Source organism: Schistocerca serialis, chromosome 1, assembly GCF_023864345.2.
Source record: "Schistocerca serialis cubense isolate TAMUIC-IGC-003099 chromosome 1, iqSchSeri2.2, whole genome shotgun sequence".
Classification (NCBI taxonomy): Eukaryota; Metazoa; Arthropoda; class Insecta; order Orthoptera; family Acrididae; genus Schistocerca; species Schistocerca serialis.
In genome coordinates this window covers 417534279-417549025 of record NC_064638.1, presented here as the reverse complement: position 1 = coordinate 417549025, position 14747 = coordinate 417534279, and the positions used below count along the sequence as shown (strand labels likewise).

Below are 14747 nucleotides of genomic sequence, written 5' to 3'. Positions count from 1 at the left end.
CGCCGAATCGCCGTCGAGGAGTGGGACCATCTGGACCAACAGTGCCTTGACGAACTTGTGGATAGCATGCAACGACGAATACAGGCAATGCAAGAGGCCGTGCTACTGGGTATTAGAGGTACCGGTGTGTACACTGATCTGGACCACCACCTCTGAACGTCTGGCTGTGTGGTGGTACAACATGCAAGGTGTGGTTTTCATGAGCAATAAAAAGGGCGGAAATCTTATTTATGTTGATCTCTACTCCAATTTACTGTACAGTTTCCGGAACTCTCGGAACCGAGGTGATGCAAAACTTTTTTTTCATGTGTGTATATGCCACTGTGGCTGAGCACGTAACTTATCATTGATAACGGTACAGAATGACAGTCTCATCCCAGTGCTCAGTTGACTACAAACCGTTCTGACTTCTAACACGACTCGCGCTGTTGGATCTGGAGTACGACGACGTGCTCGTTTTAGACAACGTTTGCAAAGGGGGAAAGCGGCGCTGCGCTCTGACGTGAGTAACCTTACTGCTGCGGTGGCCTCTAGAACATACTGAGAGTGTGTCTTCGCTGACACCTAATTCTTTGCTGCGTGTGGCAGTGATTGTCTCTGCTTGTGATTTCATCGGCTTCGATATGGGACCTCGTTCTTCGGATGTCACCACAGGAATCTTATACCATTCTTCCTGCAAAATAGTGCCAAGTGCAGGCAACGTTGAACAACGTGGATAGCAAACAAGCAGACCACAAAGGCGCATTAATGTTGCGATCTCCTTATTCTGGTGGCCTGGGGAGACGTTACAATTCATCATCGTGGTCACGAAACCAGTCCTATACGATGCGAGCTATGTGAAGAGGTGCTCTGTTATCTTGGAACATAGCATTACTATTGGGAAACAAACAATGTACCGTGTGGCGTACATGATTAACCAAACTGTTTACATAAACCTTTGCATTAATGCGACCTTGCAGAGTAACCATGTGACCCGAATCATCATCGAATCGCCACCATGATTCACTCTTGGGACGTTAACACTTTCGGAAGTTGCCAACAGCGTGAAAAAAGAATTATCCGACCAAATAACTTCCTTACATTGCTCCATAGTCTAGGTTCTATGGCTTCAGCACCACGTTTTCCTGTTAAGAGCATTTGCATCACAGATAAGTAGTTATGGAATTTTAACTCGCCCTCCGCTTCCCTACTTATTGGGTTCCCTTCTTGTTTTGGTGTTGACAGCGTTCGTGAGTGCAACATTCAGTCCCGCGCTGTCTTCTGTAGCTGTGTCCTCTTTTTTTTTTTCAGAATCCTCTTGAATGACCATCTGTCACGATCACTCAGCACACACATCGCGTTGCGACTTGTCGTATGATATCTTTCCGCTTCGATACCATGCCGCTTGAGACACCAAACACTTCGACAACCTTGGTTACGGAAGCACCCACCGTAAGGGTACCAACAATATGCCCACGTTCGCATAATACTTAACTCCGATATAATACACTCACAACTACACAGAACACTGTTCTGATCACGACTAACTCTTGGAATGTATTAAGGGCATTGTACAGGGCCGTTCTTGGTCAGGTACAACAGCGCAATCTGCAGGCTTCGCTAACCTCTGCATTTACGTTCAAGCATGAATTTCTCGCGGTATTCCTACATCTGAAACCTGTGGACGCATCGACTGGAACAGGCCTAACGGATCACAATATTAGCACCTTTTTATCACAGTGAAGTGGCGTGAAACTACTAGTCTGTTACGTGCAATCGGCGCGGTAAGATAGGTCGACGTGACAGAATGACAGGAAGCTCATGCATATGACACCCCTCCCCTTCCGAATTAAGTTTCCTGATTTGTTTGTGTATGAAATCAAACTGTCTACATTATCTACAAGCAGCAATGCACCACTCACAGACATGTAACACAGCGTAAGAACAGTGGTCGCAAAAATGTGCTAACTGACAGCGACTGAAGATGACTGTCACGTCCGTTCAATGGCGATAGCTTTCAAAAGATTATTGCTGTCAGCGCCACATACGTTGCACGCCTTCAATGTGCCCAACAACAGAACCTGGATAGCACCTGTATGGAGGCATGTAACCTGGTCCAACGAGCTGCTGTTTTGCCTCTTTTAGAACGATGCACACTCGGGGGCACGGATGACGCAATGAGGCGTTTACACTAAAGTGTAATAGTCATCCCTCAGGCCAGAGGTGATTCACTGAAATATTGGGGTCTTATTCCTACCGTGATTTGGGACCAATAATTATGGTTAGCATGAACTAGAACTACAATAGCTTTCAATATTCTCTGTAACCAATGGTTGCCCTTTCATTTACATCTTCAACATAAGCGGTACTTTCATCTTTCATGATGATAAAAGCCCGTTGAGAGGGCTACACGCATACACTCCTGGTTTGACGATCATTCAGGCATCCGGTCGCTCCTCGAGTGGCCCGCTAAATCACTCAGTCGCCTACAAGTACAAAATGACTGGGACTATTTGGAACAGCAAGTGAAACGAAGCAGTCAACTCCCTCGCAATTTGGAACCTCTGCACGGTGTAATCAGCAATGAATGGATTCACCTGCTTACGGCATACATCAGGGAGCTTGAGGAGTCTCTCCTCTACATCTGTACCTACGTCATTACTCCGAAAACCCATCTTTCGGTGTGCGGCGGAGGGGACTTGGCGCAGTGCGCATCACTGTCGCTTCCCCCTTTTCCTAAGGCACTGGACTCCCATTCAGAAGGACGACGTTTCAAATCCCCGTCAGCCCATCCAGATTTAGGTTTATCGAGATTTCCTAAATCGCTTAAGGCAAATTCTGGGATCGATCCCTTGAAAAGGGCATGGCCGATTTACTTTACATCCTTCCTTAATACGAGATTGTACTCCAATGGCCTCGTAGTTGGTAGGACGTTAAAACCTAACAATCTTCTCGTCATTATTTCTAATAAAGTTTAATTACGTCGTTGATAGCGGCCGATTATGTTGATTAACAGTTAATCAAGATAAGGTCAAGAGAAACAGCATGAGTAATAAGCATATAGGACCCATTCTGTAGCTTTGTCTGCGTGATATTGCGTATTCTAAACTCTGGGTAATCACTCTGACCTCCTGCTTCTAAGTGCTGGTCGTAATTTAGCGACGATTCTGAACTGCCGGATTTTAAGAAAGGATTCGAAAACCGCAAGACTCCGACTTTTCCAGAGTACACTGAAGTCGAAATCATTATCCAAAAGGCTGAAATCTGTATTTGCTTCCCGATCGTGTAGCTTTTGTCCGGACCACACAATGTAATGATTTATTTTCTGTATCGGTGCTTTCCGGTAAATGTATCTTGAAAGTAGCGGTTACTACCTGATTTCACAACTTTATTTGTCATGTGTGTGAGATTCTTTCGAATACGTCTGATCTGTTCGCCTTATCCATTAGATTTCCTCGGAGTTTGAATTGGATCATACGTACATCATGCGAATTTAAAATACAGTTCTCGGTATTATGAAAAGAAAAAAGAAAGAAAAAAACACCATTGTGCAATGAGAAAGAACAATAATTCATAGGCCACTGACTTACCGTGTGAAGCACAGGATCTTATCTTGCTACATGCACTTGACAAATACCGTTTCAAGGTATGTAAATTGAAGGTGGAGAGGGGTGGAAAGGAAAAGGGAGGAGTCACTGCTGTCAGCTGCGCTCCGTCAGACGTGAAAAATGCTAGAGCGATTCTGCTACAAACGTTATAGCTTGATGTACGTGAGAAGGCAGACTACACGATGCGTTCTGCGCAGAGAGACACGGAAAGCACTCTGAAGCACCGACAGTGTGTTCTCTGTCTTTGTTCCATGCCTCACGCTCCAGCCGTTGCCCACCCTGGTAACCGGCAATGCCGGGGTAAGCGCCACTTTGGTAAACTGCTCATTCTTCTGACTCTCCCTAGAACAATTTCTAAAAAAAACCGAAAACCTTCCGCAACAGGACCATGGAATGTTTGCATTCAAATGTAATCACTACACACGATGAGACATTCATCCCACTGGGAGACGGGACGATCAATTCCTGCTTCATAGATCGCTGTCGGCCTCTGATGGATCCTCAACCGCACCCATTCTTGCACTTCCTCGGCCGAATGAAACCGACATCCACGCATGTCTTTCTTCAGGTTATCGAAGATGTCAAAATTTCAGGGTGAAAGATCTGGACTGTAAGAAGGATGTTGCAGTGTTTTCCAAGCAAAACTTTGAAATGTACCCTTCGTCCAAGTGGCAGTGTGGGAGCGAACGTTATCGTGCAACAGGATGATTCCGGCCAATAGCATTCCGACAGCTCGTGGGCAAAGCTAGTGGGGGAAACATTCCTGCTAAAGTAAGTCACAGCTGTTCACACAAGTTCCGATAAGGGGATGACGACCTCCTTCGTCGACTGCAGGGGCCCTCTGCTCGTTGAATTCCTCAAGCGTGGAACAGCAATCAGTAAGCAGTACTATAAAGGCACTTTGCAGAAACTGCGATGCCCCATGAAATCAAAACGCCCAGTGATGCTGTCGGACTGAATCACCCTGTTGCACGATACCGCCCGCCACACACTGCCAATCGGAGGAAGGCTAACCTTGGTTAGCGGACAGCCCTGATATTTCACCGTATGATTTTCACATCTTTGGCGACCTGAAGAAAGATATGCGTGGACATCCATTTTGTAGCAAGCGCAAGAGTGGGTCTGTCTGTGGATCCGTCAGCGCCCGACTGCTTTTTATGAAATAGGAACTGATTATCTCGTCTTCCAGCGGGATAAATGTCTTAATGCGTGTGGTGATTACTTTTGAATGGAACTGTTCCACACTCCAGTTGCGGCGAGCATTCGGGCTTCGATTGACAGCCCTTCGTATGTCAATCGGAAAACTATCGCTGTCGCTTAACGTAATACTTGTATTTGCTATACCGGGTGATCAAAAAGTCAGAATAAATTTGAAAACTTAATAAACCACGGAATAATGTAGATAGAGAGTTAAAAATTGACACACACGCTTGGAATGACAAGGGGTTTTATTAGAACCAAAAAACACCCATATTGCTAGACGCGTGAAAGATTTCTATCGCGCGTCGTTTGGTGATGATCGTGTGCTCAGCTGCCACTTTCGTCATGCTTGGCCTCCCAGGTCCCCAGACCTCTGTCCGTGCGATTATTTGCTTTGGGGTTACCTGAAGTCGCAAGTGTATCGTGATCTACCGACATCTCTAGGGATGCTGAAAGACAACATCCGACGCAAATGCCTCACCATAACTTGGGACATGCTTTACAGTGCTGTTCACAACATCATTCCTCGACTACAGCTATTGTTAAGGAAAAATGGTGGACATATTGAGCATTTCCTGTAAAGGACATCATCTTTGATTTGTCTTACTTTGTTATGCTAATTATTGCTATTCTGATCAGATGAAGCGCCATCTGTCGGACATTTTTTGAACTTTTGTATTTTTTTTTATCTAATAAAACCCCATGTCATTCCAAGCATGTGTGCCAATTTTTACCTCTCTATCTACATTATTCCGTGATTTATTCAGTTTTCAAATTTATACTGACTTTTTGATCACCCGGTATACCATCCATAATGAACACTAAAATGGCGAAGTACCGTCATCGTACCTAAATGAATGAATATGAAAATAGAGTTAAATATTCTACGAGCACCCTGAAGCGCACACTACAGAAGCGTGAGAGCGATGCTAACGGCTGGAGCGTCACTCTATGCATCGCACCACTGTCCGCCTTGTTTTGTATATACCGCATAGTTCGTCATGTCAGTGCTTTGGTCTGATGAACTTTGTCTGATACTGCCTACCAATGTGTGCTTTGCTCTGATGAACTTTGTCTGATACTGCTTACCAATGTGTAAGACATTCTTCATCGATTAGGTTATGAACTGATCCTGGCAGATAACGGTTACCACGCGCAATTCTTATCAGGAGTAGAGGGCAGGTTCCATACATGAAACAACGGGGACGTACGACAGTAGTTAGGAGGGTAGGATTAAGACTTTCAGGTAGCGTACCCGGCCGTCTGATTTCGCAACATACGTCCAGCCGAGCGTGTCGGACAACATACATCGTGGTAAGAATATTCAGCACGCTAGGTGCAGTAGATGAACTGAAGAGAACACCGAGAAATAAAAAAGAAATAGACATCAAAACTTGGAAATAATTCTTCAATTCGTGGAAATTCCCATTAAGTACTTTTTACAGGAAACCAATGTTCTTTGTCATTTCAACGACAAGGAACACATACAGATATCCAGATGCATCCTACAGAGCTCGACTGTACATACTCAACGTACCACATCAAAGTGTCCATTATTTTGAATCACTTTATCTTCTTTCTCATATAAATGCTTCGCTTTTATTCATACTTAAGACTTGAGAAATCCGTAAGTACATTATGTAGCATGCCATTCAAATGTAGCGTTATTTCTCGGTTGACCATCGTTTCTCTGAACGTTGCTGTTTGTCCAGGAGAGAATGGGCAGGAGGGGGGGGGGGGGTGTAGGGGAATGGTATTCACAATATTGTTTACATCCGCAAAACACGAGTCCAGATCTCATATGCCTGCTCGGCGTGATTTCATAATCGCCGTCGTTTGCAACTGGTGCGAACAATGGGCAACGAGATTACTCAAAGCTGGCCCAATGCCAGCGCGTCAGATTGCCCCGTGGTCTTTACATCTCAGTTTATCCCTATAAGAACTGGCTTATTTTAAAACATATCCTCAGTATTGACATATGAAACTTGAAAAAGCAACCATGGTAGCAAATGCCTAATACGACAGTTACTAGGCAACCATTTAAAACAGATTTTATTATTAAATCAATAGACAACTTATATACTTTTAATATTGCATCACTGTATTTTACTTCGTCGCGTTCTGGGGGGGGGGGGGGGGGGGGCGCCCCTGCTGCAGCGTTCAAGTGAAGAGTGGCATCTCACCGGCAGGCATTGGAATCTCATAGGCATCATGTTGTTAGAATAACAGAGAAAGGACTGGCGTCCCGGACTGTCAGAGAATAAAATAGCATTTTCCATAGCAATTCGACGTTCCGTGACATGTTTGTCGTACTCCAACAAGGAAATGCAGAATGATAAGAAGAACAAGAAAATATCTCGTACAATTATCTAAGAAACCTAAATAACTGGGCTGTGCTATTGCAGTGACAACAGCGGCCACAGTGTTAACGTCGATGGTGCTTAGGGTGTTATTAGCGTTCGGACGTTGAGTTTAGTCAGGAACAGCAGTATCATGTGAGCTGGCAGTTAAACGACGCCGGCATGTCTGTCGCAACAGCAGTAAAATTACACATTCACGAGCACGGTTCAGTTGTCGTCTGGCATGGAGAACACTGATGCGTTCCACAGTAGATGTACAAATAGCGATAGAAGAAAGCTCACACTGAGGATGGTAGAGGGGGGCAACTTGGGCCGTGGGTGCGCGTTAACATATTGGGTCTCATCACCAACAATACTAGACGTTGACGTGAAACGTTTATAATAACCTCTTTGCTGTGTAGCACATTTCTGTATGCGATGTTTTTTATTGTTTCATTATATACATGTCGTGCTCTAAGAACTATTTTGTGCGCTTGCTTCATGTTGTCCCCATTTGTGTGAGTTTCTGCAATAGGCTGCGAACTCAGTCCTCGGTTCAAGAAAGGAATTGGGTACTGTTATTTATATGAAATAGTGAATGCGGAATGAAAGGTATGGTATGAATGGGAATTCCTGACCTCCAGCAACACTGGTATTACACTGGCGAAAGTTGAAAATTTGTGCCGACCATGACTCGAACCCGGGTTTACCGGTTCTCATGATCGGCCGCTTTCATCGCTACGGCCATCCGGACACAGTTCCTGATCACCCAGATTTCCGACTTATCGCATGCTGAAGTTCAGCGTCCATTAACATCCTACTCGTAACTTATTGATTTCCGAAGGAATTCGGATAATACACTCCTGGAAATTGAAATAAGAACACCGTGAATTCATTGTCCCAGGAAGGGGAAACTTTATTGACACATTCCTGAGGTCAGATACATCACATGATCACACTGACAGAACCACAGGCACATAGACACAGGCAACAGAGCATGCACAATGTCGGCACTAGTACAGTGTATATCCACCTTTCGCAGCAATGCAGGCTGCTATTCTCCCATGGAGACGATCGTAGAGATGCTGGATGTAGTCCTGTGGAACGGCTTGCCATGCCATTTCCACCTGGCGCCTCAGTTGGACCAGCGTTCGTGCTGGACGTGCTGACCGCGTGAGACGACGCTTCATCCAGTCCCAAACATGCTCAATGGGGGACAGATCCGGAGATCTTGCTGGCCAGGGTAGTTGACTTACACCTTCTAGAGCACGTTGGGTGGCACGGGATACATGCGGACGTGCATTGTCCTGTTGGAACAGCAAGTTCCCTTGCCGGTCTAGGAATGGTAGAACGATGGGTTCGATGACGGTTTGGATGTACCGTGCACTATTCAGTGTCCCCTCGACGATCACCAGTGGTGTACGGCCAGTGTAGGAGACCGCTCCCCACACCATGATGCCGGGTGTTGGCCCTGTGTGCCTCGGTCGTATGCAGTCCTGATTGTGGCGCTCACCTGCACGGCGCCAAACACGCATACGACCATCATTGGCACCAAGGCAGAAGCGACTCTCATCGCTGAAGACGACACGTCTCCATTCGTCCCTCCATTCACGCCTGTCGCGACACCACTGGAGGCGGGCTGCACGATGTTGGGGCGTGAGCGGAAGACGGCCTAACGGTGTGCGGGACCGTAGCCCAGCTTCATGGAGACGGTTGCGAATGGTCCTCGCCGATACCCCAGGAGCAACAGTGTCCCTAATTTGCTGGGAAGTGGCGGTGCGGTCCCCTACGGCACTGCGTAGGATCCTACGGTCTTGGCGTGCATCCGTGCGTCGCTGCGGTCCGGTCCCAGGTCGACGGCACGTGCACCTTCCGCCGACCACTGGCGACAACATCGATGTACTGTGGAGACCTCACGTCCCACGTGTTGAGCAATTCGGCGGTACGTCCACCCGGCCTCCTGCATGCCCACTATACGCCCTCGCTCAAAGTCCATCAACTGCACATACTGTTCACGTCCATGCTGTCGCGGCATGCTACCAGTGTTAAAGACTGCGATGGAGCTCCGTATGCCACGGCAAACTGGCTGACACTGACGGCGGCGGTGCACAAATGCTGCGCAGCTAGCGCCATTCGACGGCCAACACCGCGGTTCCTGGTGTGTCCGCTGTGCCGTGCGTGTGATCATTGCTTGTACAGCCCTCTCGCAGTGTCCGGAGCAAGTATGGTGGGTCTGACACACCGGTGTCAATGTGTTCTTTTTTCCATTTCCAGGAGTGTATTTAACGCCAATGTGATGTCCGACAGAACATACACCGCTCAAATACAGGGTGTGCATAAAGTCCAGGAATACTTTCAATTATTTGTTGCACAAGAACAAAACATTGTACAGATGCCATACATACTGCATTTTGAAGAGAAGCTCTGAAAGTTTTTTTATTCACGCGAACCATGAGCGACCCGGCAGACATCGATATGATAATCGAATTCTTGCCATGCCCGTCCCTGCATGCCATCATCGACTGTGGCAGTCGCTTCCTGTATTCTCTCCCGGAGCTCTGCTACATCACGTGGTAGAGGCGGTGCATACACCCGATCTTAAATGTGTCCCCACAGAAAAACGTCACACGAAGTGAGATCTGGTGATCAGGGAGGCCATTTCATGAAACAGCCGTCCCATTCTGTAGCACGGCCGACCCATCGATGCGGCAGCTCCGTGTTTGGGTACCCACGAACTTCATGATGAAAATGGGGTGGAACCCCATCCTGCTGAAAGATGATCGGAGTGTCCGACTGCATTTGAGGCATCAGCCATTGCTGTAACATGTCCAAGTAGGAATATCCAGTGACAGTGCTCTCGGCGAAGAAGAATGGCCTGCACTGTTTTCGACGTGACAAGGCACAAAAAACATTTACCTTCGGGGAACCACACTCAAATTCAGTGCATTCGTATCGATGATTTGTACCCCAGATTCGACAGTTATGCCTCTTCTCTTTCCCATTAGTGTGAAAAGTGGCTTCGTCGCTGAAAATTAAGCAATCAACAATGCCACCCCCTTTCTCATTCAATTGTTGCAACTGAGAACAAAACTCATAACGCTTGTGTTTGTCGTCGTCATTGAGCTTGTCCACTAGCTCCAGTTTGAATGGTTTCATGGACAGCTTCTGTCCCAGGAGTTTCCACACTGTCAATGGAGCCATTTCGAGTTCACGGGATGCACGACGCACCGCACTCGTTGCGAATGTCTCTTGTACGCGCTGCACATTCACTTCACTCACACTGGGACGTCCGCTTCTCTTTGCCGGGCACAAGCAACACGTCGTAACGAATTTGTTGTGCCAGTGGTAAAAGTCCTTCCCTGTTGGTGGCTTCTTACCGTACTTGGTTCTAAACATCCGTTGAACAGCTGTAGCACACTTGTTTTTGTCGAACTCCAACACACAGAAAGCTCGCTCCACACCCGAACTCGCCATGTTTGCGACTAGCGCTGACTATCGGCAAATTACCGAACTACGCTGTGGCGGTATACATTAAAAACATACGTATGATATCTGTACAATGTTTGGTTCTTGTGCAATAAATAAGTGAAAGTGTTCCCGCACTTTCTGTACACCCGGTATATACTGTACTGTTACTGCACATCTCTTGAGACCAGAAACGCAGTTGTGTTGTATGATTTACACGGCTAGTATTGAATGTAAACAATTGTCCGGCACTTTCTGGTGTGGAATTTTTGCAACTGTAAATCTGAATTGTTTTATGAGACTGCAATGTATTTCCATGGGATTGAGAAACTGTGTGGGGCTGAAAATTGGACAATATGGAAGTTAGCATTACAAAGCATTTTGCGCGCTTCAGGCGGCGCACACGAGGAGTGTACTGGCCATCCGCAAGAACAGGGGATTCGTGTGAGGATGCTGCAACAGCACAAATAGATGCTGCACTAAAAATACGGGACAAAGCTGATGGTGCAGCGAGTCAGATCGTCGCTAGATCTGTTGAAGCATAAGTCAAGGCGTGGTTGGTTGCGTGTGAGAGTGCGCGAGGAATGTGGGACAAGCTGTTACATACTGCGTCTGAACAGAAAACAAAGCAAGCTACACATTTTGTTCAGTCATAATTTTTCAATAGTCCTGTGATTTCAGGTAATGTTGGCGAGAGGAAGCGACCGCGGTAAGTGAAATGATATGGACACGTCAGGGCGTATTTATTTTTGAGCCAGGGCAAACGAAATTGTGTTCAATGCTCCTAGTGAGTCTGCTGTATTAAGGGACAGTCGTTACTCAATACAGAAAGTAATGTGTTGTATTCACTACCTGTCTGTTTATTCACCATGTCAGTCAGTTTGAGAATCTGTTGTCTGTGTATCTCGAGTGCCTCTAGGAGATTGAGTTTTGTGCTTGAAGGTTGTCTATGACAGAATGTGAGATCTTTATTAACGTTTGGAATGCCGCGTTTCTGTAATGAAGACGAGTTGCCACTGCAGATTTATGATGTATATTCAACCAAAGAGCTGACATGTGTTCATTGTATCGTATGGCAAACAGTCTGCATGACCTATTTGCGTAAAAACCGAAGCAGTCTCTACATGCGATCGATGGAACACCAGTTTGTTTATGTTTGTCAAGCTTGTTGCAACTGTGAGGCAGGATATGCTTTCTTTTAAGAGACACGTAATAGCTAGAGTTGTGAAACTACCGTAGGCTACCGTAGACTGTACATTACAGTAGTTTTCCTAGTTGCTTTGGTCAGTTAAGATCACAACCGGGCTACCTGTACATTAGGCGTGTTGCATGCCTGTCGGGCATTACTCATTACAATCGGTTTGTTTTGCATAAGCAATCAGTATCTTATTAGATACTCTTAGTAACCATAAGCTGTGAACCGTCTAGAAACTAAATGTGGATATATAAAAAACCGCATAATATTGAAAAATTTTTGTTCTACGCAGTTATCCTCCTGTCTGTTACATAAAAACAGTATTTATAGCAAAACTGAAACTGCCAATGTTTGATTCACGTTTTATTCGAAAATTACGTATTTGTAACGCCAAACAGAGAGATGTTGTAAAAATAATAAAACAATACAGGTTTTTCATTTAGCGCTAGGGAACGCAAATTTCTCAAAAACAGGTAAAATTGGGAAAAAAAACGAAAAGCCAAAACATATCAAACAACGGTTCAGTACCTCATCGAGCTTATATAGAAAAACGTTTCTGTTATTCCTAAACAACTTACGCGCTTATCAGTAATAACAGGAAACTGTTGCCTTAGATCATGATGAAGAACGTTCTATTGAGTGCAAAATAAGAACAATAATTACAATGATAATTGTCCTCCCCTGGTAGCTGAGTGGTCAGCGCGACGGAATGTCATGCTTAACGGCCCGGAATCGATTCCCGGCTGGGTCGGAGGTTTTCTCCTCTCATGGACTGGGTGTTGTGTTGTCCTTATCATCATTTCATCCCCATCGACACACAAGTCGCCGAAGTGGCGTCAACTCGAAAGACTTGCATCAGGCTAACGGTCTACCCGACGGGAGGCCCTAGCCACACGGAATTTCCACTTTTACTTAAATTATTTGTGTTTGTGCATGTAAAGTGTACTTGCATTAAAAACAGTTGCTTTGGTTACACAAATGCGGTAGAGCTACGCGAGGAGCTAATTTTTATTACCTCATAAATGCAATATATATTTTGTAAGGATAAAATACACAACGGACTAACACTGAACGATGAGCGGTTCTAATTACGTGCAAAACAAACAAAAATAAAGAGAAGTCGTTGGCTCGCAGTTTTTCTCTCACAACATTTGTGTTTCTTTCCTAACAGTGCAACCAGTAATACTGGTAATCCTACCATTCACTAGGTACGTCATTTACGTACTGGACCAAAACCACCGAATCGTAGTTTTGGTAGAGCGCAACTGTAGTAATAGCTCAGTTTGATGCCACACCTTTGGACTGATTGGAAATTTTATAAGCTCTTCCAATGAATGGAACACTGAAATATTTAATGTTTTTGTTATCTATTGGTAACAACAGGTCATTCTTTTTTTTTATGTGATAAGCAAAATTTTACAGGTAATTCTGACAGAGACAGCAAAGGACTTGGAAGAGCAGTTGAACGGAATGGACAGTGTCTTGAAAGGAGGATATAAGATGAACATGAACAAAAGCAAAACGAGGATAATGGAATGTTGTCGAATTAAGTCGAGTGATGGTGAGGGAATTAGATTAGGAAATGAGACACTTAAAGTAGTAAAGGAGTTTTGCTATTTGGGGAGCAAAATAACTGATGATGGTCGAAGTAGAGAGGATATAAAACGTAGACTGGCAATGGCAAGGATAGCGTTTCTGAAGAAGAGAAATTTGTCAACATTGAGTATAGATTTAAGTGTCAGGAAGTCGTTTCTGAAAGTATTTGTATGGAGTGTAGCCATGTATGGAAGTAAAACATGGACGATAAATATTTTGGACAAGAAGAGAATAGAAGCTTTCGAAATGTGGTGCTACAGAAGAATGCTGAAGATTTGAAGGTAGATCACATAACTAATGAGGAGGTATTGAATAGAATTGGGGAGAAGAGGAGTTTGTGGTAACACTTGACAAGAAGAAGGGATCGGTTGATAGGATATGTTCTGAGGCATCAAGGGATCAGCAATTTAGCATTGGAGGGCAGCGTGGAGGGTAAAAATCGTAGAGGGAGGCCAAGAGATGAATACTCTAAGCAGATTCAGAAGGATGTAGGTTGCAGTAAGTACTGGGAGATGAAGAAGCTTGCACAGGATAGAGTAACATGGAGAGCTGCATCGAACCAGTCTCAGGACTGAAGACCACAACAACAACAACAACAAGGCTCGTAAATTATTTCGAGCAAAAGGGTTAAAGAGCTTAAGTGCAAAATGTTGCAGTTTGCGAGACTCGTTACAACGCGCTACGCTCGGCAGCTCGAGGTACTGACCTCAACGATGCTGACGGCGATGGTGAACCAGGGCGGCCTCCAGCGACAGTCGTGGCCGTCCTGGGGCTGCGCCGGCCTGTGGCGCTGCGGCTGCTGCGGCCGGCGAGCCGAGGGCGAGGGGGCGGACGAGGGCGCCAGCGCCTGCAGCTCGGGGTCGCCGGCCGCCGCCCCCGCCGCCTCCGCCACCAGCAGCGCCTCCGCGGCCGACGCCTCCATCACGCCGCCGCCGACGCCGACGCCGCACGGCACCTTCGCCTCCGCCTGCACACGAACGGCGCCACTGAGTTCGCCGCCGGCGACTCTCTGGCTGGGCGGCATCGCGTCAGCAAGCGGCTACTGCGATCGCGTTACGGCACTCTTCTGCGAGGCGAGCTGAAACTGCTGCGTGCCTTCTTGCCGACACCCGAGACACGTCCACTGTCTGTCGTACGCAGAAATTGTGCTACACGGTCCGCTTGAGGACGAAAGTTCTGTTTCAGTCCAATGGCGTCTCAAAAGAGAAACAGGATGAGAACGAGGTACTGCACCGTTTCGTAGAGGTCGCGCTCCAGTCGACATCATTTGAACAGCAAATACCAGTGTCGTGCCATTTTTGTCCACTACTGACTTAGGTCACTGTGTCTATTATAAATATAAAACAGTTATTAACGAAGCAGCAG

At 46.0% G+C, this 14747-nt stretch overlaps 1 protein-coding gene across 1 annotated transcript in view; it reads right to left on the bottom strand.

Moving 5' to 3' along the window:
• The window catches only part of LOC126476006 (protein rhomboid-like), a 239307-nt gene extending 224901 nt beyond the window's left edge, over window positions 1-14406 (bottom strand). The window contains exons 1-2 of the mRNA XM_050103513.1: window positions 14338-14406; window positions 14089-14229 (exon numbers count right to left, since the gene is read on the bottom strand). Coding sequence (XP_049959470.1) covers window positions 14089-14229; window positions 14338-14406 — 210 coding nt within the window. The remainder of the gene's footprint in view (window positions 1-14088; window positions 14230-14337) is intronic.
• Between the last annotated feature and the right edge of the window lie 341 nt (window positions 14407-14747).